At 41.7% G+C, this 26049-nt stretch overlaps 1 protein-coding gene across 3 annotated transcripts in view; it reads left to right on the forward strand.

The window, feature by feature from the left end:
• The window catches only part of UBE4B (ubiquitination factor E4B), a 65352-nt gene that overhangs the window by 26373 nt on the left and 12930 nt on the right, over positions 1-26049 (forward strand). The window contains exons 7-21 of one of the 3 annotated variants that reach the window (XM_024210594.3): positions 869-1279; positions 2253-2366; positions 6357-6498; positions 7039-7139; positions 9020-9134; positions 12959-13042; positions 14648-14704; positions 15488-15604; positions 15691-15789; positions 16336-16449; positions 17447-17645; positions 17873-18011; positions 20279-20378; positions 22207-22334; positions 22691-22789. In XM_024210594.3, coding sequence (XP_024066362.1) covers positions 869-1279; positions 2253-2366; positions 6357-6498; positions 7039-7139; positions 9020-9134; positions 12959-13042; positions 14648-14704; positions 15488-15604; positions 15691-15789; positions 16336-16449; positions 17447-17645; positions 17873-18011; positions 20279-20378; positions 22207-22334; positions 22691-22789 — 2019 coding nt within the window. The remainder of the gene's footprint in view (positions 1-868; positions 1280-2252; positions 2367-6356; positions 6499-7038; positions 7140-9019; positions 9135-12958; positions 13043-14647; positions 14705-15487; positions 15605-15690; positions 15790-16335; positions 16450-17446; positions 17646-17872; positions 18012-20278; positions 20379-22206; positions 22335-22690; positions 22790-26049) is intronic. The other 2 variants (XM_024210595.3, XM_024210596.3) reach the window with 2 other exon arrangements.

Below are 26049 nucleotides of genomic sequence, written 5' to 3' on the forward strand. Positions count from 1 at the left end.
CATTAGACAAAGGTTTCTAACCATCAGAGAAGTGAAGTTCTGGAACAGACGTCCAAAGGGAGCAGTGGGGACAAAAAAAACTAACTGGCTTCAACACTAAACTTGATAAGTGTGTGGAGGGGGAGGTATGATGGGACAGTCTACAATGGCATGTAGCTGATCTGTGGCAGCAAATATCTCCAGCAGCCCGTCATGGGACACTATATGAGAAGGGCTCTGAGTTGCAGAGAATTCTTTCCCAGCTGTCTAGTGGGTAGGTCTTGCCCACATGCTCAGGGTCCAACCGATCCCCATATGTGGGGTCGGGAAGGAATTTCCCCCCACGTCAGATTGGCAGAGACCGTGGGGGGTTTTTCACCTTCCTCTGCAGCATGGGGCACGATCACTTTCCGATTTAAACTAGTGTAAATGATGGATTCTCTGTAACTTAAAGTCTTTAAATCATGATTTGAGGACATCAGTAACTCAGCCAGAGGTGAGGGGTCTATTGCAGGAGTGGGTGACTGAGGTTCTGTGGATTGCACTATGCTGGAGGTCAGACTAGATGATCATGGTAGTCCCTTCTGACTTTTAGAATCTGAGTCTATGAAGTAATTGGAGCCTCACTGACAGGTGAGGATCTGGCTCTTAACTTTTAAATGTATAATCCAAGCAATGAAATTGATACATTGTTTAAATATTGCAAATATCCTAAAATGAGAATCAGTAGGTAAAAGCATTGTATGTGATGTGTTACGTGGAATATTCATATACTGATTAGTTAATAGTAGTGGGGTGTTTCTGTTGTTCATTTTGTCTCTCGCTTGCCCTTCTTCTATGTATCCTAAATGACTCCTTTTTTTTCCTTTTTCCCACTTAATTGATTTAGTCTCTATGGGACTAGTCCAGCTCCTAGTAACAATTTCTCAAGCCATGTGCCAATGACTGGTTCATCTGTTACCCCACCAGCCAATTCTCTTGCCATCACATCTGTGCCTTCCATTTCTGTCAGCCCTCATCTCACAACAGCAAGTCCTTCTGGAGTCCAGCCCTCCTCTCCAAGGTACCACCCATATACCATCACCCACCCCTGGGGCTTTTCAGCTTCTCATATCCCACGCTCCTTGAATATCTCCATCCCAGCTAGCTCACCAAGTCCTCCAGTCATGGCTACCAGTCCTCAAGTTGTGCCAGTCAGCTCGTCCAGACAGCGGCCCACAACAGTGGGCCCACCTTTGTCCACTGCTTTGCCCGGTACCTTGAGCAGGCGTTCTTCTTTCCTAAACAGGATTCCTTCTAGGTAATTCACAAGCACAAACAGTGTCTATTACATATGCAGTGCAGGGTGCGGTGCATTTATGCCGTTTGGAAGAACTTGTCTCTGTACTGAGCTCACTCTACTTACCAAGCGTTGATTTTTCTGTTGGCGTTGAGCTAATACGTTGATTTGCTAATATATTGACTTGCTAACAAGCCCTGGCTGCCAAAGTACTAAACCTTTTTCTGTAGGTATTTGATATTTAACATAATTGGCATAAAGGTAGCAATATCATTATATATTTCCCCTTCTTTTTATTCTCCTTTCCCCCCCTCCTTACTGGTAAACTATCTTCCTTTCGTTTAAATTGCAGTTCGGTCACTAATGCTGGATAGTCTATCAAAGAGGTCTCCTGCTTTGTAATTAACTTGGTGTGGGTCTTCAGTTGGTTTGTTGAATGCTCTTGCTTGCTGGAGTATGTCAGATTTGACTCCTTAGTGTATAGATTTAAATGATAGATTAGCGTCTCTTTGTCAGCAAAGACAGGTACTAACTACTATGCTGGCCCTCCGCTAGCTGCTTCCAGGATCCCCCAGCCTCTGTAGGAGGGAGAAACCAACAAACAGCCTTTTTGGTGCTCTCATTTTTTGCTCTGCAAATGCTGTGGTTCAGTTGAGCAGCTCAGAGCTCTGATCTTTAGTATTGAGTGAGATCGAAGGGCTTCCATTTATGCTGTAATTTTTCTAAAGACTCTCCTTGTTTACTTCATTAGTTGTGTATGAATGTTTTTATCTTGGTATGTGAATAACTCATAGTAGCGTCATGGAGCATGTTAGCTTAATTTTGATTTTTCTAATGTCATGGATTGTATTAACCATTGTTTGCTGCATGTTTAGGAAGATTTTTGACAGATAATTATAAAGGAAAACTATAGCAGTTTTACTTTTCCTGCTGTCTTTTCATTTTTAAAATCTGTTTTGTTCTCTGATGGCCTTTTTCGCTTTTGTTGCGGTAGTATATACGACAACCCTTTCTCCCTCCTCTTCCTTGCCGTTTCTGATGTGTCTGGGGACAGTAGTGATGAAGAAAACGAAGATGGTGATTTTTCTTGTGTCCAGTTTGGGTCCAGGTATTGGAGAAATAGAATGTAACTTGCATGTTTGGGTGCTCTAGGAACTAACAGTTTGTGGAGCTTTAAGCGTTCTTCAGTGGAACTTTGGAAATAGTAAAGAAGGAGATAACTTGGACAGGTCTTAATGGGAGATGAAGGATAAACATGCATAATGAGTCCTACTTAGCCAGTTCTTTAAAAAAAAGAGATGACTCAGAATACAGGAAATGTTAGTCATGTTGCCCTTCAGGTTTAATGACCATAAAGTCTGAAATAGCCGTGTAAGTGGAACTCCTTACTGAATGCATGATATGAGGAATATTGCTCATCAAAAACTACATCCTTTAAAGTCAGTGCTATCTCCTGCACAAGCACTTCTTCTGAATACTTGAAAATGAGGACAGAAGTTAGTGGGGAGTAAAAGACAGATCCAGATCCTCAACTGATGTAAATTGATGCAGTTCCATTGAAGTTAATGAAGCTACAGCAATTTACTCCAGCTGAGCATCTTTCCTCTAATCTGTGAAGCACATGTTACCTGATTCTCAAGTGCACAAGTAGAAATCAGCAGCCAGTGGAGATGGGGTGGTGAAGACTGATACATTTGGGACACTAAGTTGGGGAGAAAGATAGCTTATTGTGAGTCAAAGACATGGCCATCCCATTGTGAAGTTCTTCAGTTTATATGGCACTGAAATACATGACAACACAATGAGAATGGATATGTTCACTGCATGTGGAGGTTACCCATTAGCCTTGCAAATATATTACTCTTTGTTGAATATTGAATGGGCCAGGCAGGAGATGCCTCTAGGAATGACAATGAAGGGTAGGATCTTCTGTAATGGTATGTGTAGCTGGAGAATAATAGCAAATGGCTGAATGTGTATCACAGTGTCTCAACCTCCTTTGAAACATTTTTGCTGTAGGATGCAACTTCTGAAATGGAAAAAATAAACAACTCCCTGAATGCGTGTTGCTCAGTTCTAGATGATCTGTTTTTCTGGTCTGGCCCTGGTGATATTGGTTCCATTATTCCCATTAACAAATATCTATAAGAAACATTTTTGGCATCTATTCTTTTCTTTTGCACTTAGCCAAATTAGGAGATGGGTATGGGAATAGTATATGGGAAGCATGCCCTTTGGAGAAGGGGAGTTCTTTGGAAAACAATAGCTCTATAACATTTCTAGCATATTGAATACTTTACACCCATCTTCAGTTTCCTGACCCAAGCTGATGGCGGCCAGCCGCTGATCTGTCTTAAGATACTGTAAAGGCTTCTTTATAGCAATAAAAATCTAATCATGATGCTTACAACATTGTGCTTATTGTCTCGTGTATTCCAGATAGAGTGTTTATATCTTGAGTATAACAAAGAGCAATAAGACTTTTTAAAAGGAGAATTTAGTCTGAATATTAATTTTTAAGAATTCCTAAATTAGGGAAATCTAATTAGGATTTGAAGTATCCTCCCAAGAGAAGTGGGTGGAAGCACCATTGATTGGGACTTCTAAAACTAGACTAGGCACAGAACTGGAAAGTGCCATGTAGGGAGAAATCCAGTCCTGCACAGTAGTGGAGGAAAGTCCAACAAGACCTTTCCAGCTCTTATGTATGTGGTTGTCCGTGGTGGAACATTAGAACATAACTCTTGTGACAAAGTTAAAAGCTGTAGATTTTATAAATAGTTGTTGGAAGATTCTCAAAGAGGTGAGTTGAATAAACTCCCATCTTCCAATCCACACTGAGTGATTTCAGGAGAAGTATTTTATTCAGATTAAAGTTTTGCAGTTTGTGTACAGGGAATTCTGTGTTATTTTCACCCTTTGCTTTAATTTCAAATCTTACACCTGTGCTATTGAAAACGTACCCCAGATGTCAGTTAACAGAGTTTGTGCAGTGTAATCTCTTATGGGACTGCCACGCTTCAAGTGGCTTTGCTGGTATGTTATGTCGTGACATTCTAACTGACTGCAGAGGAATATCAGTTTAAAGTATTAACATGATAATCTAACATTTATGCAATAACTTTCATTTTGAAAGTTACAAAGCACTTTGCCTGTGTAATAAACATATATAGCTGTGTATAGGAATCATTTCAGCCATTGCTGAAATGAAGTTGCCTATAAAGTAACTAACTTTGGCGTGAAAAACCTTTTTTGAAAAGAAGTTGATATTGTACAAATAAAGGTGGTGATTTTCAGGCTGGAGGTGAGAAATTCAAAGTATAACAAAGAGACTACATGGAGAAAAGCATATGTATGTGTAGTTTTACACTGGATCAAAGCTTGAACCAATAACATGTCAGTAGGGTTAAACTGGTTATTGGGGTGGAGATGTTAGCAATGAGAGACAGACGGTATGTCTATACAGCAAATAAAAACCATGGCTGGGCCATGCCAGCTGACTCAGGCTTGTGGGGTTGTTTCATTGCTGGGTAGACTTCTGCGCTGGAGCCTGAGCTCTGAGACCCTCCTACCCCACAGGGTCCTAGAGCCTGGGTTCCAGCCCAAACCCTGGGTCTCTGGGTATGTCTACATAGCAGTGAAACAGCCATGCAGCCCGAGCCCCATGAACCCAAGTTGGCTGGTACGGGCCAACTGCGAGTTTTTGTTTGCTGTTTAGATATACCCAGAGACCCTGAAAAATGGCCTTGTGAAGAATAGATGTTTGACCACCCATATTGACAGGTTTTTATTTTTTTTAAACTTGTTATATGTAGTTGTAAACTACTTTTATAAACTGAGATTTGCATGTTAAATAAAATTGCCAAGTTTAAACTGGAGAGAAAGAGAGACTTGGGATAGAGGATCAAGGAGAAAAGGGTTCTGTTCCTGTGTCTGTCATGGATTTCCCGTGTAACCTTGGGCAAGTCACTTCATCTCTCATTTTTCATGTCTGTAAAACAGAGGGTGGTGATGAATGCCTATCCCAAGGCAATAAATGAGAGACACTGCTAGAGATAGAGGTATCAAAAAGGAGGTGCTGGTATTAGTTGATAACCTAAGGCACCACATGTTGTCAGGACCAGGTGGTATATCCAATAATTCTGACAGACAAAAGAACGCAGTGTCTGAGCTGCTAATGAAAACAACCAGTCTCCTAAAAGTGAGCTGTTGTATTGGAGAGCTGGAGGGAAGCAAATGGGGAACCTATCTTAAAAAACAAAACATGCACCCACCAGAAGCCAGTTTACTTACATTACTTATGTATGGATTTACTTACGGGGAGGAGGAAACGACTTACACTTCTGTGATTCACATTCCTGTGATTCAGAGAATTACAGCCCAGTAAACATTGCTTCAGTCCCAGCCAAACTATGTGAAATTGTAACTTAAAAATAAAATTCCGTTGCATGATATAATAGGGAGAAACTAGCATGGCTTCTGTGACTGATTATATTAACCAAATGTGTGTGCTCAAAAAATCTGAATAAAAAATTATACAAAAAAAGTGTGATTGTGGCTGAATTTACAGTAGATGCCCAAGAGAGAATGTGAAGCAGCTGTGTGGAGGGGTTTTGTTACTTTTTCAGTGTTGCTGGTCAGATAACTTGGGAACCATAAAAAAGAGTGCAGGAGTAGGGTACAACTAGCTAGAAGCATCACTGCTTGAAGACTGGCTGCTTCACCTCTGTAATCCACAATCTGAGAATCACTTTTATAAAGGCCCATTAGTGTTACATGCCTTTTACCATCTGTCAAACATCTGCTCTGTCTTGATCCCCCTTTAGGAATTGCATTAGGCTGCTTGCTCAGCAAGCAGAGAACGTGAGTCATGTGAGAATACGGTCCTATCTCAAGATCTGGACAAAAACATTTAGCAACTTCTGCTCACACAAATAAACTTACTTTTACAGGTCTTATCTGCATGAGTGTGGTGTGTTGGGATGAGGTTTTCTGCTACAAAGAAGTTGTTTGCCAGAGAAAGTTGGGAGCATGCAAGACATTGGTAGAAGAGGGATATACATCTTGATTTTCTTTTTCTCCATTTTTTTTTTTAAAGTGTGGGAGGCTCTGCTGGAGCAAGTGCTTGTGATTCCTGCAGTGACCATTTCAGCATTGAAACTTGTAAGGAGACAGAGATGCTGAACTACCTCATTGAGTGTTTTGACAGAGTTGGAATAGAGGAGAGAAAAGCACCAAAGGTATTGTAGAGAAGAGTAAAGCCATATTTGCAACAGCACTGAGTCTCGAACTGTCTTCTCTTACTTTACGTTGCCCAGAGGGGAAAGATAGTTTGCAGCAGATAGCTCTATAAAAGCTTTGTGAGAAGTTTTGTTTCATTACTGAGATTCCTATTTGGCCTTTTAAAGTTTGTGTTCAGAACCCCCATCTGTGTTAGTTTGACATCTGTAAAATTGACATTGTTTTGGGGACTGACATGCATCTATCTATTCCCTTTCCTTTGCTTTAAATTGTTTATTACACATAGAACCACATCTCTAAGACCAGCAGCCTTTGTTGTTAACATAAACCTAAACGTCTCCCTTGTAGACAACAGTGGAATGGAAACTATTTAGTTCAGCTCATTAAATGTAATCTGAAGAATCTTTAGCTGGAAATATGCCATCTATGCCATCTGTTTGCTTAGATTGCATGAATGCAGAAGTTGTTCACTGCCTTTCCTGTGTCTTGTCTTTGAATGTTTTCATTCTGCATTAAAATTATTTTTTAATTCTTCTTAGATGTGTAGCCAGCCAGCGGTTAGCCAGTTACTGAGCAACATCCGATCACAGTGCATTTCCCATGCTGCTTTGGTGCTACAGGGATCTTTAACACAACCAAGGTGAGTAAAGTTGATGTTGGCCATGAAATAGACACACATCTAACACAGAATTTGTATATCTACAGAAGTAGATAAAAATTGAGTAAAATCAGCTACAGAAATGGGACACCTTTTCAGTCAATATGTATAGTATGTACCATTACATACGTACAAAATGGGAAATGACTGCCTAGGAAGGAGTACTGCGAAAAGGGATCTGGGGAGCCATAGTGGACCACAAGCTAAATATGAGTCAACAGTGTAACACTGTTGCAAAAAAAGTGAACATCATTCTGGGATGTATTAGCAGGAGTGTTGTTAGCAAGATAAGAGAAATAATTCTTCCGCTCTACTCCGCACTGATTAGGCCTCAACTAAAGTATTGTGTCCCGTTCTGGGTGCCACATTTCAGGAAAGATGTGGACAAATTGGAGAAAGTCCAGAGAAGAGCAACAAAAATGATTAAAGGTCTAGAAAACATGACCTACCAGGGAAGATTGAAAAAATTGGGTTTGTTTAGTCTAGAAAAGAGGGGACATAAGTTTTCAGTAACATAAAATGTTGTTACAAGGAGGAGGGAGAAAATTGTTGTTCTTAACCTCTGAGGATAGGACAAGAAGCAATGGGCTTAAATTGCAGCAAGGGAGGTTAGGTTGGACGTTAGGAAAAACTTCCTAACTGTCAGGGTGGTTGAGCACTGGAATAAATTGCTTCCGGAGGTTGTGGAATCTCCATCATTGGAGATTTTTAAGAGCAGGTTAGACAAACACCTGTCAGGAATGGTCTATATAATACTTAATCCTGCCATGAGTGCAGGGGACTGGATTAGATGACCTCTTGAGGTCCCTTCCAGTTCTATGATTCTGTGATTACAGTGGCTCAGGGTTTGTCTATATTGGAAGATATACCAATATAAACTAAGGTGTAAATTTAAACTGCTGTAATTCTACCAATATAACCCTCATGTGGACACTCTTATTCCAGTATAGGAGTGCATTTATCTAGTTCAGTTTGTCACTTTGAAAGCAGTTTAAGCTAAACCAAAAAAGTCACATTTACTCTGGAGTAAGTGTGTCCACATGCATCTGATGAAGTGGGTATTCACCCACGAAAGCTTATGCTCCAATACATCTGTTAGTCTATAAGGTGCCACAGGATGTTGCTTTTTACAGATCCAGACTAACCCGGCTACCCCTCTGATACCTGTGTCCACATGGGGATTTATATTGGTAGCACTTCTGGTATAGACAAGCCCTAAGTATTTAAAGGGACAGTGTCATAGTAGAACACTGACCTGATTTTTTTTCTTATTTGCTAAAATCCAAGTAATTTACGAGTATCTATTCAAAACAAATTCTTCAATAAGCTTCTCAAAAATAATGTGAGCCACCCACTTATATAGATGAACAACCCAAGAGTAACAACTGTTTTTGTGTGTAATAGAGAAAAAGGTTCAGTTCAGTTTCAGGTTCATAGGGTGTGCTTACAAAAAGTAAGTGTTAATTTGGAAAATACTATGACTTCATCCTTTCCTTAAAGTTGGAAAAATGAACAGGTTGAGATTAGTGGAACAAACCTAATGCTTTTGCTTCACTAGGATGAGCCTAACAAAGGGTCTTTTCAGTATAGAGAGGTAGAGGGGAGAACCAATTAGTTTATATAGGACATAGTTTTCTTCAAACCACATTAGACCAAAGTGGGGTTTTGGCAGCAGCATCCCCTGACGGATTATCTTTGTACAAGGACTTGGGGAGACTTGGTTAGTTGCTTCTGAAAGAAGTAATTGTCTCAGTTATGACATTCCATTATCTGGGTGTATCAGTAAATGTGAGACCAGTTGTTTTTTTCTGAAAGATGTCTCCTTCCCTGCCCCCCTCCCCCCTTTTTTTATATGAATAAAGGTCTTTGCAGCAGCAGTCTCTGTTGGTACCATACATGCTGTGTAGGAATCTTCCATTTGGCTTCATCCAAGAATTGGTGAGAACAACTCACCAGGATGAAGAGATGTTTAAACAGGTAAGAGGGTTGTTCAACTTGCAAGCATTAGCATATTCTACAACTTAGTGCCTGAACTATCCGAGGGAGTGGCTGTCCAACTCTTTGTTCTGCAGACCACATTCTGAGACCACAGTTTGAGAACCATTGTTCCCTGGACTGGCAAGTAATTAAGCAATTGGGGGAGTTTGCTGTCTCTCTTGTTTCACTTGTTAAAGGGATTCAAAAAGAATGACTGAGCTCTGTATGAAGTTTTACTTAAAGTAAGCAAATCTATAGATTTGTTGTGTAAAGAAGATTCCATAATAAGCAGCACTTTTTAATGAAACATTGAAGCATCCTACCAGAAACTTTTTTGCATACAGTAGTATCCCATTGTAAGGCTTTGTCTTGGACTGTCACTTTTCAGATCATTCTATCCAAATTTCCCTGATCCATAAAATGGCAAACTTCCCAAATCACACATTTAGAAATGTTAGTTTTTGTCCATCTTGCCAGGGACAGAGTGAATTCATAGTTTGCATCTATAACACTTTCACCCCAAGGATTTATAAGCACTTTACAAATATTAATTAATTAAGGTTTCACAACACCCCTCTGAGATAGGGAACCATTATTATCCCCCATTAGAAATGAAGATGCTGAGACAGAGTGTAAACAACTTGCCCTGGATGTCAGGGTGGGTCAATGGGAGAGCCAGAAATTGGAATACCAGTTCTCCTGATTCCTAGTCCTGTGCTTTAATTACTAGGCCACGCTTCTACTTCACAATTTAATGCCAAAGCAGGTCAGTCAGGTTATTACTGGCTCTGATTAGCGCACCCATGATTTACTCACAACAAAGCAGCACTCAGAATGGTATGAAATCTCTAGTGTCTTTAGAACATGGTTCTCAAAGTGCAGAGAAGAACATTTGGAGAGGTACACAGCAGGGCTGGGGCCAGCCCCATGGGGGGCGGGGAGGGAGCATCACACTTCCAGCCCCGCTTCACCTCCAGGCCCAGCTACTCCCCATCCCTGTTTCCGCCCCCAGCTCCGCCTTTAGCCCACGCTCTGCTGCTGAGGAAGCCTTGGGTGTGCTGTAACAGGTGGGGCATGGACAGATTGTATACTAGTAAGGGGGAGGCATGACTGGAAAAGTTTGAGCACCACTGCTTTAGAAAATGTAGAGAAATTCTTATCTTGTATTAACTCCTGAAAATTATACTGATATAAGTGAGGAGCAAATGCATCAACACCAATAGGAACTGGCTTTTGGAAAGAAGTATGTGATCACTACAAATGCCTCTGCTTTTAATTAACATGTGCTCATGTGAATGAGAGTCCAGAAGAAATATTATCGTTCCTATTTGGAATTAAATATCAATTTGCAGAGTTAAAAGCCCACTTAATTTATGTGTTAACTCTTATTTGGGCTCTTATTATCAAAGAGTGCTTTGACCTGGAGTGTGTCTAAGATACTGTGGGTATGTATACATTGCAACTGGGAGCCTGGGTAGACTCTCACATGTTAATGGTACTCAAGTTAGCCACTCAGGTTCAGAGCCATAGGGTTGGGCGGGCTTGTACTCAGGTGGCTAGTCCATGCTATTTTTAGCATTACTCGGGGGAAATTCTGCACACACTATTTTCAAATTCTGCAAAATTCTGCATATTTTATTTGTCAAAATGATTCAATATAATCACACCAGTTTCAGTTATTTTTGGTAATTTATTTCAAAATATCTGTCGGCAAGTACATCTGTAACAATACAGACAACAAAAAAGATTCAGAAAATGTGTTTTGACAAATAGATTCCTTACTAGGCATATTAATACAGAACTCGGAGTAATAATTCATTTAAACTACAATACAGAACTATATTTCCCGCACCCCTCAGAAGCAGTGCAAATGCTTGGGGGAGTTGAGTTGTAAAGGAGGAGCTGAGGGAGAGAGAAGTAATTGCTTGAAAGGAGCCTGGGTGTGAACATGGAGGGTTGTTGGGTATGGGTGAGAAAAGTATGGAACAGGTTTGGGGGGCGGGGGGGCAGGCGGGACTGTTAGGGAGCTTCCCCCATGCAGACTCTGGTTGACCCTAGCCTCTCCCATTCAGTCAGGCATATCTGCCCTGTCCCCATGTGCCCCTGCACCCCTATGTGTCCTTGAACCCCCCGTCCACATGTCCCTCCACCCCCATGTCTCTGTGCTCCCACTCAACAACTCCCCTGTCCCTATGTGTCCCTCCATGCCTTCCCCCTGTAGCTCTGTACCCCATCCCCCTCTGCCCATGTGCCCCTGCACCTTCCTCCCCGCCGTGACCCTGTGCCTCCACTCCCATTCAGCCCCTGTCCCAGTCTGTCCTCCACTAGCCCTTCTGAGCCCCTGTGTGACCCCCACCAGCAGCCCCATAGCCTCTGTCTCCTGACCTGGCTCGCTGCGAAGAAGGCTCTGCAGGCTCTTTCTCTTCTCTAGCTGGCTGGGAGTGGCTGTTGTGATTTATCGCCAAAGCGCCCGCTGATGGGCAAAAGGCAGAACTGCAGCAAGATTCCAGCCGAAGTTTTTTTTCTGCGCAAAAAATTAAAAATATGCATGCCTAATTCATTATGTGCGTGTGCAGTAGCGCAGAATTCCCCGGGAGTATAGCCTGCTTGCTTGAGCAGAGCTAGCATGTATCTGTCTACCCAGGTTGGGAGGCACACTCCAGCTTCAGTGTAGACATACACTGTCAGGGAATGGTTATGGAACATGATTAAGATCAAGATTGGAACCATGCCCCTAACTGGATTAGGGAACAGCCTTGTAACCAGATTCCCTAACACGATTTGATGATATTTGTATATCTTTATCCAAGAGACCCAGTACAGTTCTATTTGGGTTCCAGTGGTCACTCCTGTATTTTGTAAAACAAATATTTGATTTTTATTCCAAAAGGAAAAATTCGATAATGTGTGATTGGGCCCTTGTAATTGGGTGTTGTTACTTCTTGGTTAATCATTTCCTCCCTTCTTCCTTCCTCCTTGCAGTCTCAGTGACTGCTGCTGTTTTGTTTATGCCTATCACAGTATTAAAATTTACCGACACAGGCACAAAATCTACTTGCCCAGAAAATACTATTCTGCTGTATATAATCACTATTGACTCCCAAGTGAATGGGTCAATAGAGTACTGCAAGGCTGGGCTATTAAGCTGTTAAAGGAAGCCCGAGACCCTTTCTTCTTGGCAATAATCTCTGGTATTTTTATATTTTTATACATGATTTCTACCTGTGGAGAGTTTGCTAGATCAGGTCCCTAATCTTGTTGTGGCTTTACCATTGTTGATTAGCTGCAGCGTGTGTCTGTGTGTTCCACTAGCTCTATGACCAAGTCCAGATTAGCATGTTTGCATTGCTAGAATTTTTTAGACTCTTATGTAGGTTCTTGGCACTGACCAGGAAAACTTTTCAAGTGCTCACGTGTTTGGAATATTTAACTGTTTGTACAAGTGAATTTTCATGTACAGACATCAAGTTGATCTATCATTTACACTGTATTTGGATGCGTTGAAGATTCATGCCAGATGCTCTTCTCAAAATGTAACAAAAAAGATGTAGTCTTACGGGCTGAACTTCATTGCCTTAAGCGTAAAGGAACTGGATTGAGGTTGTACTTCTAGGTTTGCTATTCTTTTTACATTTAAACATTGCTATTTCTTTTGAAATAACTTATGTAAATGGACAGAACAAACTTTATATTTTGTTTCCTTCTGTGGACATATTAGTATTTGAGGTGTGAGCGGGTTTCAGGGTGCCCAGGGCTGTGGCTTCATCTATGTCTTATTGGTTCCCATTCTGAAGTGTATAAGTAATGTACTTATGTTTTTACAGATCTTTATCCCTATCTTACAAGGCCTGGCTCTTGCTTCCAAAGAGTGCTCCCTTGATAGTGACAATTTTAAATATCCCCTTATGGTAAGGACTATTCCTTTTTAGCAGCTTTTGCTTTAAGATACCCAGTATTTGATGCAGACTCTGTTCAAAGTAACTTTAATTAACCCTGTTTGGCTTGCTTCAAATGTCTTATTGAACATTGACCTCATGTTGGAAATTTAAAGTGTTATGAGGTGAGTAACAAAGAGTAATGACCAGGTGGAATCTGTGGCGCTCATAATGTCTCAGGTTTAATGTACAGCAGACTTTATGCAACAGTCTATTCAAATGTTTACATCCTGGTGATACAGATGAAAGATGTGGTCTCGCCCATTAGTGCACATGCTATGTGTTTTAAAAACTAAATAAATCCCATAATTGTTGTTAAAAACCCTAAATGATCAGAAATGGGGGGGGGGAAATCTAATATACTTTCCACTATTTACTTCTGTTTGTTTTTTATATTGCTCTCTATCTAGCCAACTGATGTCCATTATTCAATAAACAAAATGATTCAAACTTTGGCTGTCTACTGTAGGAAATTCATGGCAGTCTGACCACTGAAAAGTTACTTTAAAAAAGCACTTTATTTTACTCCATAGATCAACTCCCAATGTGTCTTTGAGGCAGAACTGCTGATTTATTGACACAACCAAACTTTTATTCCTGTAGGCAACGTTGCCGAGCCAAGTACAGATACAAGACAGCAAGCAGGATTCTCCTCTATCCCATTTATTGCAGATAAAATCAGATTGCAGGATCTCTTACTGATGATTTTTGAACCAGAAAGAGGACTGCTTTAGATCTGGGTTGAGATTGCAGTTCTGCCAGTTAGCTTAAACCACTTTGGGACTTTGCAAACTAAGCAAATTTGATGTCACTGATCCACATTTAAAAAAAATCTTTCTCTGCTTGTTCCGTGTTCCCCAATTTTCAGGCTACCCCAACCTTAAATAATTGGAACCCTGGTGAAATTCAGCTGTCAGCTTCAGCATAGGTTAACACTTGCTGGAGTGTCTTCTGCAGAGCCTTGAAGTGGCAAAGGGTGGAATAGTAGTTAACTTGATACGCTGTAATAGAAGTATGAGAACATATAATACAAGAAGTGGAGCATGTAAAAGCTTACGTTATTTTTGCGTTTTCAAAATCCTGCTTTATAGCCTCTTTATTTCCTTCTCCTCTGCAGTTTAGCTTGAGTTAGAGCTTGTAGATAGGATTCTTTGTTTCAGGCCTCAGCATTCATCTGACGATGCTCCAACTAGGGTCGGAAGACAAAGGCCTTGGTGTGTGTAGGACAATAGCCCTGTTTATTACTCTTACTGACTCTTGTTTGGCAGTTTAGGAGTTGAGCAACAGGAACATTATGTATTGAACAAGCAAATAACTTGCCCAGTTAATTTTTAAAATAATTGTGATATTTGGCTTTCTTGAGGCAACTTGAAAAGACATAAAAGCCGAGATAGTTGCAAGGTGTGCATCAGCATATTTAGATCCTGTTCGCTTTGTAGACAATTAATGTTTTACTATTGACTTAACTGGAGCAGGATCTGGCCTTTTAAGCATTCTAGCATGTTTATCTTTTCATTGGTAGCCAGGGTGGTCTGGGAAATGCATCTGAATGAACTGTCGGTTTGTTTGTTTTTACAGGCATTAGGTGAATTGTGTGAAATCAAGTTTGGGAAAACACACCCTATATGCAGTTTGGTAAGTGTCCGCACACCTAAATGTAAGGATTTCTGCTACATAATACTTAACAACTGCATAGTATTTTTGCTTTCAAAACACTCTGGAAACATTAGTTATTCTCACAACACCCTTAAAAGTTAGGTAGGTGGTATTCCTGTTTTACAGTTAGGAAACTGAGGCACAAAGAAGTGTCTTGCTCCAAAGCCACACACAAAGTCAGTGGCTTCCAGGATTGGAGGCCATGAATTCATGGTTTCCATCCTCATGCCCAATCTGTTAAGCCTACCTCATCTCTAATTTGCATGCAGTTCTTGCTTATGGCATGGTTTATTCTTTATATTCTTTGGCAATACCAATCTAGTTGAGAATTGCATCCATTAGATGATGGACCATCCAGATTTCTTCGATAAGTTATTTGGGCCAGTGACTCTTGTTATGTGGTTGTGTAGCATCTTGCACAATTGGGCCCTCATCCTCATTGGGGGCTCTTGGGACTTATGGTATTATTTAATAGTAAGCAATAATTAAGATCTGCCCAAGGAAGAAGAACATCAATAAATTCAGTTATTTCTCTTCTCAAGGAGAGGCAACTCAAGTTCAGAGAGACATAAAACAAAGATTGTTTGCTTAGCTTTCTGAAGCACTACAGACTTCACCATTTTGCTACCAGTGTGATGGGATGATAAAGAATCAACAGAGAGAAATGCAAATAAGGAAATGCAGATAGAAAAATAATGTTAATGATTTGGCTGCCCATCAATGTCTTCCTGTTCCTTTTTGTTTGTTTGGTTTTTTTGGTAGGTCGTTTCTTTGCCCTTGTGGTTGCCTAAACCTGTAAGCCCAGGTGCAGGACGAGAGTTGCAAAGACTCTCTTACCTTGGAGCTTTCTTCAGTCTCTCTGTCTTTGCTGAAGATGATGTAAGTACTATGCTGTCTGCAGTCTCTCATCTGGAAAAGAACCCAAAAGATGTGTTTGTACTCCTTGCAAATTTTTTTTCTTTCAGACTAAAGTAGTTGAAAAATATTTCTCAGGGCCTGCCATTACTCTTGAAAACACGCGGGTTGTTAGCCAGTCGTTGCAGCATTACCTGGAATCTGCAAGGGTAAGTATCCTGATATTTAATTGCTGCCAGAGGATTTGTTTGTTTGTTTGTTTGTTTTAATTTTTGGTTTCCATAACATGGGTGAAGGGTGTTTTACAAAATATAGACCATCCATTAAACAATAAAGTAGTAAAGAACAGGGTGAGCAAAAACCCAGCAAGAAGAGTTTAACCAGAGAGCCACAAAACTAGGAGATCTTTCAGTAACCCCCCTACCCAAACCCAAGGAATATCGGTACTGTTACCACCAGATATTTATTATTCACAAATGTCTCTCAACGTTCAGTTCTTGTGGGTGGATGAGTAAAGAAGACCTGGTACATTTCCACAGTGATTGTGTTGCCATGATTTTTAAGCTATAATCTTTTGTAGATAACGTTGTTCTGTAAATAAATATTTTTCATACCTGGGATAGCTGTGTTCTTTACAAGAAGACTACAACTGAATAGTAAATTCTGTATAATACTTGGAATATGCACATGTGTCTCTGTGCTGCTGTTTTCATGATCTTGCTGTTCAGTGACATAATTTTCACTTTAAATTTCAGCAAGAGCTGTTTAAAATTCTACATAGTATTTTGCTGAATGGTGAAACTCGAGAGGCAGCTCTCAGTTACATGGCAGCTGTTGTTGATGCCAACATGAAGAAGGCACAGATGCAGGTAAAGACTGAACTCTCTTCCTCATTCACAGATGTGGTTAGCACAAATAGTTCTAAGTGGCTGAGGCGGTGATAGTTTTAACAGAAGACAACAGACGTTCTAGGGCCTGAAGCAACCAAGAATTCCATCTAGGTCATTCTTTCAATATTATTTTTCTGTATATTCTTCTTTTTTGAAATGAATCTATTTTGCCCTGTTTGCTTACTCCTCTCTGAGTACTGAAATATCTAAATTTGTTAGAACACAACCCTCCTTGGCTGAAGTTTGTGCCTTTTTATTGATATGTGCTCTTCCTGGCAGCTTCCACCAACTGGCTGCAACGAAAACTTGTTTTCTCCCCCAGTTAACATACTGTCAAGCACTCACTTTATTTGTGGCTCTTGTAAATTTGAGTAAGCCCTAGTGAGAATTGGCACAATTCCACTGAAGCAACAGCGCTGATTTTTTTTTGCCATTGGTTAGTTGATTTTTGCCTTGGTATAACCTGGTTGTGAATCCTAAATGTGTGCGGTTTGAGGTATCAGTGTCTTGAAGTCCCCATTTTCCATTGACGCAAACATTTTGAAACTATCTGCAGAACTGTTTTCTTCAAGGTGAAACAAAGAACTACTGGAAATATTGCTTGTATGGTAAATTTTAAGAACTGAAGCTTAGCTACTTTATGAATCTTTCCTGTTCCTGGCTGTCCCTATGCTAAAAAATTTTAAGAAGCCTCTTTGAGACCCTTTCCCCCTCTTTTCTCTCCCCTAAGTATGTGCGTTTAGTTCTCATAAAAATGACTGGTGGTTGACACACACAGGGCAGGGAAATGCTGTTAACAGTTACAGCTGCTCATATTCTAGTTAGCCTTAGAGGTCCTGGTCCTTCTTTTATTTGTTGTTTTAACCATGCATTGTGTATTAGCGATGGATGCTGGAGTCCCAGGCCTGCCAACTGTAATGGTCTGTTGCCTGCTGCTTTATATTCTAGCTTTCACTTTCTCTCCCTTGTCTTGCAGACTGATGATCGGATGGTGTCTACGGACGGTTTTATGCTCAACTTCCTCTGGGTGCTGCAGCAGCTTAGCACGAAGATAAAGCTAGAAACGGTTGATCCCACCTATATATTCCATCCCAGGTGTCGCATCACCGTCCCAATGGATGAGACAAGAGTGAAAGCAACAATGGAGGATGTTACAGGCTGGATGGCTGAGCTTTGTGAGTAAAGAGCATGCATTGTCTACCTTTTTGTCTCTACCCTTTTGTTCTGGTATTAGGGATATCACAAAACATTCAGTACCATAAATGTTTTGCTTGGGACTGTCTGTTGCTTTTATAGCTTATTTTAAGACTGCAGAGAAATGAGAGTTATTCGAAGTCTGAGCACTAATTCATGTAGCTTTTTTTCTTACTCTCCTTCATCCTGTTTTGTTCTTTTTTTGTAGACAGGGATCAGTCTCCATGTTCTGAACCGAAATTCCCAACGGAATGCTTCTTCCTAACCCTGCATGCCCATCACCTCTCCATCCTGCCAAGCTGCCGCCGCTACATCCGTAGACTGCGGGCCATCAGGGAGCTCAACAGGTTAGAAGTTGTGTTAGTTACCTAGCATGTGCCCTACAGTTTTCCCTGCCACCTTGACTAGTAGGTGCTTTCCTATATATGATTATGGTTCTTGCAAATTTGATGGAAATTAAAACAACAACTTAAGTAAATCCATGCTATGGAGTATTGGGGAGTTTTATCGACTGGTCAGTCTGCTGCTTTGATAGCTCTTGCAGAGTATTTTGTGTCTGCAGGTTCTGGTTGTGCTGATGCGTACAATGGCATCCATCGTGACTTCAAACAATAGTGGGAGGAAAGGATGCTGTTTCTATATAGGATCTCAAACTCTAGGGGTAGTCCTAGAGAGCACTGGACAGTTCTTGAAACCATCCTAGCGGGTACAGAGTTGCAATGTTTTGATAGTTTAAACTTTGTTGGCTAGTCAGTGGTATGATTGGGGATGTTAGTGCTTTAAGCCCTTTGCATTGCTGTGGAGGTGCATACACATGTGTCTCTGACATGCAGGTCATTGTAGTGGTTGCTTGACAAGCAGCATATCCTCTCCTATGTCTGCGATGTTGCATATCCCGCTGCAGAACAGATGTTTATCTGTTCCTTGTGGCTACTATGGCCTCGGTGGATATCAAATGATCTCCTTCATTATATAAAAGCTTTCACAGTGAATTCTAAGGTAGCTGCATATGTAATCCAACTACTGGTTTGTTGTTTTTTAAAAATTGCTTAAGTTCTGATGCTGACACGAAGATGCTTTTGTTTTCCCTTCTTGACATGAATCCAAATAAACTTTTTAGAGCTGCTGGATTGCTAAACCTCAAGAAACTTTCTCAGTTAAAATAAATAAGAGCAGATTGCACAGCATCAGTGTTTTCCACTATTTATAATTGTATTCACTTAGTAAAAGTCCCTTGACATTAAGATGGCAGGTTTGTTGAAGGATTTTTGAACTTTATTTACAATATAGACATACAAAAGGCTAGGAAAGCTGTCAATATCTGTGTGTGAACAGTCAACACATGTTTTACACAAACAAATATTTTCAAATAAACCAGACCCTGGATTTTAAAAAGGAATCACTCCTTTTTTTCCTTATTTGGAATGTAGTGTTGTCAATCATGAGTTATTTCCATGTGTGCTCAGCACTTACCAGGAAACGCTTAGCCCTCTGTAAACTCAGGCCATATATTTTGATGTCACTAATGAAAGAATTAAGGTCAGATAATGATCTGCAGCAGATAGAGGCTGGGGTGTGGAGAGAGACTAGTTTACATCCAGGGGTGGTAGGAAATAGAATCATAATAATGTAGAATATAAAATCTAAAATACATTAAGATTAATACCCACATTAATCAGCTGCTTCTTTTTAAATGAATTAGGTCCAAATGATGAGACTTGAATAGCTTTATGTGGATGGTTGTGTGACATAGTCATTGCATTTAACTTTTATCCCGTGTTAGGTCTAGGCTGACTGTGACCATGGTGGAGGGGGCAAAACTCAGTCTTTGTTATAATGATGGGCCTTGCACTGAAGGGGAGAGCATGAGCAGCTTTCCCATTGCTTGTGCTCTTTCCCCACAGGCTTGAATTGTAATGGGGGTTGTGCATGGGGACAGGGGCTGCCAAGAGAAATCTTTTCTAGAAGGAGGTTGAGAGAGCAGTGCTGGGAGTGCATTTGTATCTGTCCTACAAAGGAGAGGAAGGTATTTTGAACCATTCCTGATCCCAACCTTCCCATCTTCCTCTAGTAGCTTCTGCTTTTCGTATCTCTGCTCTTAGTTTGGGGAGTAAATGAGATACGGCCTTTGCCTGCCTGCCTGTCAGATATTCTGGATCAGACTTGTCTAATACAGGGTTACTGTTCTTAATGACATGATTTTAACTCTGCTTTTTATAGAGATTGTGAATTTGGTACAAACCAAGTATTAGAAATGTGATAAAATGATGAATGTGTCTGGAGGGGAAATCCTTTCCCCACTGTCCCACCAGTAATATTTTTTTGCTGTGGTTCTTGTTTGCTTAATGGCATCATCAATCGTGAAACTAGTGTACTTAGTGTATCCCAGCATTTGGCCTTGAAGAAGATTTTTGTCTTTCCTTTCAAAAGATGCAAGAGTAACTTGCTGTCCTGGTGAAAGTTTCTATTAAGGTGATGAATTTTTGTAATCTCATTTTTTTTCTTCCCAAATTTCTTTCCTTTGTAATTTGAAATCAAGTAGAGTAAATGTTTTACCTGCTGTCAACATATGTCCCCTTTACTGTCATCACTAGTGATTTCATGTGGTTTACAGGACTGTGGAAGATCTGAAAAACAATGAAAGTCAATGGAAAGAGTCTCCTCTAGCTACCAGACATCGAGAAATGCTGAAACGCTGTAAAACACAACTTAAGGTTTGTAACTAGTTAGGATGACCACTAAATGGCCCTGTCAACCTGGGTGGGTGGGTGGTGGTTCTTTTTCAATGGAAAAGATTTGCTAGCAACCATGTTTTCATAAATGTTTGAAAATATGTCTTAGGTGTATAGGAGGATTGTTTTCAATATATTACACCAGGGGTCGGCAACCTACGGCACGCGAGCCGATTTTGAGTGGCACGCTGCCTGCCCGGTGAGAGGAGGGGGCGGAGGGGCGGAAAGCACCACCCTATGGGAAGAAGCAGGGGAGGAGGGAAGCTTGGTCCTGCGGCAGCCAAGCTCTTCGCCCCTACCCCACTTCTTCCCCCAGCTTGGTGCATTCCGGCCCCTTCTCCTCCCCCTCACTCTCCCTGCGCCGATGGCCCTTGTGAGGGGGAGGGGGAGCGGAGCGGAGCAGCAGCATGCTCCCTGCTCCGTAGAGCAGACGGAGAAGAGGTAGGGACGGGCCTTGGGGAAGGGGGTGGAACAGGGCATATTCCTCCCAGCCCACTGCCGTGAGCCGCTCAGGGCAGGGGGCTGGGAGCACCCCCACGAGCCGAGCACCTCAGCCTTCTGCCCTGTACCCCCACACACCCCCAGCCCTCTGCCCTGACCCCTGAATCCCTGCACACCCCCAGCCTTCTGCCCTGAACCCCCCACATCCCCTCTGCCCTGACCCCTGAACCCCCCACACACACCCAGCCTTCTGCCCTGCACCCCCACACACCCTCTGCCCTGCACCCCTGAAACCCCCCCCCCACCACCCCTCGGTTCCGAGTCCCGGCTGTCAGCCCTTTGCCAGCCGGCGTCCCGGCCACAGGCCCTGCTCAGCCCGCTGCGGGCAAGTGAACAGAACCCCAGGCTGGAAGCGGGCTGAGCAGGCTGGTGGCGTAAGATCAGCATTTTAATTTAATTTTAAATGAAGCTTCTTAAACATTTTGAAAACCTTGTTTACTTTACATACAATAATAGTTTAGTTATATATTATAGACTTAGAGAGAGACACCTTCTAAAAAACGTTAAAATGTATTACTGGCACGCGAAACCTTAAATTAAAGTGAATAAATGAAGCCTCGGCACAACACTTCTGAAAGGTTGCCTACCCCTGTATTACACTGTTGTATACCTGTTGACTTAAGAGCACTATATAATATGCACAGTACAATACAGGATGAGAATGCTTAGCACTTATAGAGCAATTTTAAATGTAAAAGCAGATGACAAAAATCAATTCATGCAACACCCTTCTGAGGAATGACGGTGTTGCTGTTTCCATTTCTTGGATGGATAAATAACAGCACAGAGGGTGACTGACTTGCTCATGGGCTCATACAATTTCTATCTAAACTGGGTTTCGAAATCCAGAGCTCCTGACTCAGTCCTGAACTCTTTCTGAAGTGGATGTACTGGAATCCTTCATTATGAATTTCAATACCCCGTTTAATTGTTGCAACTGTAAATTGATGGGCATTTTCTACTCTGTACCATCTAGACAGCTTTTTCCGACAATTTCTCAGCTCTTCTAGCTTCTTAACTCTCCTGTTCTTACTGTTGGAATATTTGCTCCTTAACTACAAGTTAGTGAAGGTTTTCTCCTTGTGGATCTAGTTGACTTGTATTCATCTATCTTTGTTGATATATTGGGGGATTTTTTTAAGTGTCCTGTTCTTTGGGCAATGATAAAATATTTTGTATGGAGGGAGGGGCAGAACTGTCTTAATTATTGGGAGTGTTGAGTGGAGTGGATGGATTTGACCTTCATACTGTGTTTCTTGTATCTTGCTCTTGATTAGCCTTTTGTGTGCATCTTCTCCTCCTCCTGCAGAAACTGGTGCGGTGCAAGGCGTGTGCAGATGCTGGCTTGCTAGATGAGAACTTTCTGAGGCGGTGTCTGAATTTTTATGGTATGGTGATTCAGCTGTTGCTTCGAATCCTCGACCCTGCCTACCCCAAGTGAGTTTCAGGGCTGGGTGTGTAAATCACTATCTGAAATATCTGATACCAGCTGTGTCTACCTCAACATTACCACCTACCGGGACTCCTAAATTTGTGATTGGTTCTTGTCAATGAATGACTATTTTTAGACTGTAAGTCTGATTTATGTAGTTATTTCAGTTACAGCTGTAAAAACCTGAGTTATGTTTTGCTAATCGGAAGGGCTGAGATTGGATTTTTAAACTTCCAATATTTATGAGGATATCTGTAAAGGGCCATTCAGCAATTCCGTAGGAGAATGCAGAAGATATTATTTAACCCTGGTATTCCACTGTCCTCCTTTTAACCCTGTCGCTGTCTTTTCTATTCCACAGCATAATACTGCCTTTAAATCCTGATGTCCCGAAGATGTTTGCAGCAATGCCCGAGTTTTATGTGGAAGATGTTGCTGAATTTTTATTTTTTATTGTACAGTAAGTGAAGTCATGTTTGAGGCAAACTATTATGCTTCCCAATCCTACATCACAGACGGTGTTCTTGTAATTGTCTATGGGCTCCCTTCTCTACAACTGAAAACCAGTCAGAACTCTGAGCTAAGTCAGTTCCAGTTTCAGCGCAAAGAGAGGGACTAATAAGAAAAAGATCAGTGATTTCTCTGGAGGGAAAAAAAGCAGAAAAAGAAGGGTGAGGGGAAGCAAACTGGTGAATATCAGTTGCCTAGACCTTGCAGGCTCCCGTGTGCCTGTCTGAGAGGGTAGATCCAGGGTTTGCTTTAGCTGTGTTTTTTTTCCCCTCTCTCTGGTCTTTTCCTACTTCTTGGGTTTTTTTATCTAATCTTCCATTTCTCTAATTTTTTTCTTGCTTTTGTGAGTCTCTGTCCCTCTTTCCAGCTCACTAGAAGGCTGCATGCTGCCTGGGCAGATGGACTAAGCATTTGTTGGGGACTCCTACGGCTAGGCTGGTTTGCTGTTGCACAAAGCTGTGTACCATGAGAGCCAAGAGGAGAAGCTTGTGGCAGTGGGCTGTTGCCATTGCATGCAGCCCTCTACATGTTAGCTGCTTTTGTTGCGGACTGCATTCGGAGTCATTGCAGAAAGAGGAATGGGGCTGTGGACATGGCTTTCAAAGAGCCAATTTCTGCTTTACCCACAGGCATAGGAGCATTTTTGCAGAGGAGATTGCCTTACTCCAGGTCTGCCCCAATCTCCTTTGCTGCCCAGGTCTCTCTTAGAATAGTCTGTAGGGGGCTCACCAGTGACACTGCCCTCCAGAATGGGAAATGCTTTCCTAGACTATTATAAATTGAATGTAATGCCATGTGGTGTTAAAAAGGCAATTTCTCTTAGATATCGTAATAAGGTCTGAGGTATTAACCATCTCTAGAGCAGTATTAAAGATAAGAAATAACACACTAATAAATAAACAAATGCACTTTAATTTGTAGATTTGCCAGAATCACATTAACTTCTAAGATTTACCTCATTAAAGCCGAATATGGCTGTTCCCTCAGATTTGTGGGTCCACTGGTGTTCATAGAATTCAGGAGATCTCAGTCCTCCTTCAACCCCATGTCCATCCCCTGTCTTTCTCACAGTGCTTCAAAGACAGGCAGCAGTTATCCCTTCATCCCTAGGAGGTAGCAAGCATTAAAGTGGCACTTCAAAGTAGTGTTGACTCCATATGAAATGCAACAACTGATTGTAGCTGTGCTTCAAAGGTGGTCCCAGGAAACTATTATTGGCAAGTTTCAGAGTAGCAGCCGTGTTAGTCTGTATCCGCAAAAAGAACAGGAGTACTTGTGGCACCTTAGAGACTAACAAATTTATTAGAGCATAAGCTTTCGTGGGCTACAACCCACTTCTTCGGATGCATATTGAGTGAAACATATCGAGGAGATATATATACACACATACAGAGAGCATGAACAGGTGGGAGTTGTCTTACCAACTCTGAGAGGCCAATTAAGCAAGAGAAAAAAAAAACTTTTGAAGTGATAATCAAGGTAGCCCAGTACAGACACTTTGATAAGAAGCAAGTGTGAGAATACTTACAAGGGGAGATAGATTCAATGTTTGTAATGGCTCAGCCATTCCCAATCCCTGTTTAGCCCTGAGTTGATTGTGTCTAGTTTGCATATCAATTCCAGCTCAGCAGTCTCTCGTTGGAGTCTGTTTTTGAAGTTTTTCTGTTTTAAGATAGCCACCCGCAGGTCTGTCATAGAATGGCCAGACAGGTTAAAGTGTTCTCCCACTGGTTTTTGAGTATTATGATTCCTGATGTCAGATTTGTGTCCATTAATTCTTTTGCGTAGAGACTGTCCGGTTTGGCCAATGTACATGGCAGAGGGGCATTGCTGGCACATGATGGCATATATCACATTGGTAGATGTGCAGGTGAACGAGCCCCTGATGGTATGGCTGATGTGATTAGGCCCTATGATGGTGTCACTTGAATAGATATGTGGACAGAGTTGGCATCGGGCTTTGTTACAAGGATAGGTTCCTGGGTCAGTGTTTTTGTTCAGTGATGTGTGGTTGCTGGTGAGTATTTGCTTTAGGTTGGGGGGTTGTCTGTAAGCAAGGACAGGTCTGTCTCCCAAGATCTGTGAGAGTAAAGGATCATCTTTCAGGATAGGTTGTAGATCTCTAATGATGCGCTGGAGAGGTTTTAGTTGGGGGCTGAAGGTGACAGCTAGTGGTGTTCTGTTATTTTCTTTGTTGGCCCTGTCTTGTAGGAGGTGACTTCTGGGTACTCGTCTGGCTCTGTCAATCTGTTTTTTCACTTCAGCAGGTGGGTATTGTAGTTTTAAGAATGCTTGATAGAGATCTTGTAGGTGCTTGTCTCTATCTGAGGGATTGGAGCAAATGCGGTTATATCTTAGAGCTTGGCTGTAGACAATGGATCGTGTGGTGTGTCCTGGATGGAAGCTGGAGGCATGTAGGTAAGTGTAGCGGTCAGTAGGTTTCCGGTACAGGGTGGTATTTATGTGACCATCGCTTATTAGCACAGTAGTGTCCAGGAAATGGACCGCTTGTGTGGATTGATCTAGGCTGAGGTTGATGGTAGGATGGAAATTATTGAAATCATGGTGGAATTCCTCAAGGGCTTCTTTTCCATGGGTCCAGATGATGAAGATGTCATCAATGTAGCGCAAGTAGAGTAGGGGCGTTAGGGGACGAGAGCTAAGGAAGCGTTGTTCTAAGTCCGCCATAAAAATGTTGGCATACTGTGGGGCCATGCGGGTACCCATAGCAGTGCCGCTGACTTGAAGGTATATATTGTCCCCAAATGTGAAATAGTTGTGGGTGAGGACAAAGTCACAGAGTTCAGCCACCAGGTTAGCTGTGACATTATCGGGGATACTGTTCCTGATAGCTTGTAGTCCATCTTTGTGTGGAATATTGGTGTAGAGGGCTTCTACGTCCATAGTGGCCAGGATGGTGTTTTCTGGAAGATCACCGATGGATTGTAGTTTCCTCAGGAAGTCAGTAGTATCTCGAAGATAGCTGGGAGTGCTGGTAGCGTAGGGTCTGAGGAGAGAGTCCACATAACCAGACAAGCCTGATGTTAGGGTGCCAATGCCTGAGATGATGGGGCGTCCAGGATTTCCAGGTTTATGGATCTTGGGTAGCAAATAGAATGTCCCTGGTCGGGGTTCTAGGCATGTATCTGTACAGATTTGTTCCTGTGCTTTGTCAGGGAGTTTTTTGAGCAGATGGTGTAGTTTCTTTAG

The sequence above is a fragment of the Terrapene carolina genome, unplaced genomic scaffold, assembly GCF_002925995.2.
Source record: "Terrapene carolina triunguis isolate 2854851 unplaced genomic scaffold, T_m_triunguis-2.0 Scaffold714, whole genome shotgun sequence".
In the NCBI taxonomy this organism is placed as follows: Eukaryota; Metazoa; Chordata; order Testudines; family Emydidae; genus Terrapene; species Terrapene triunguis.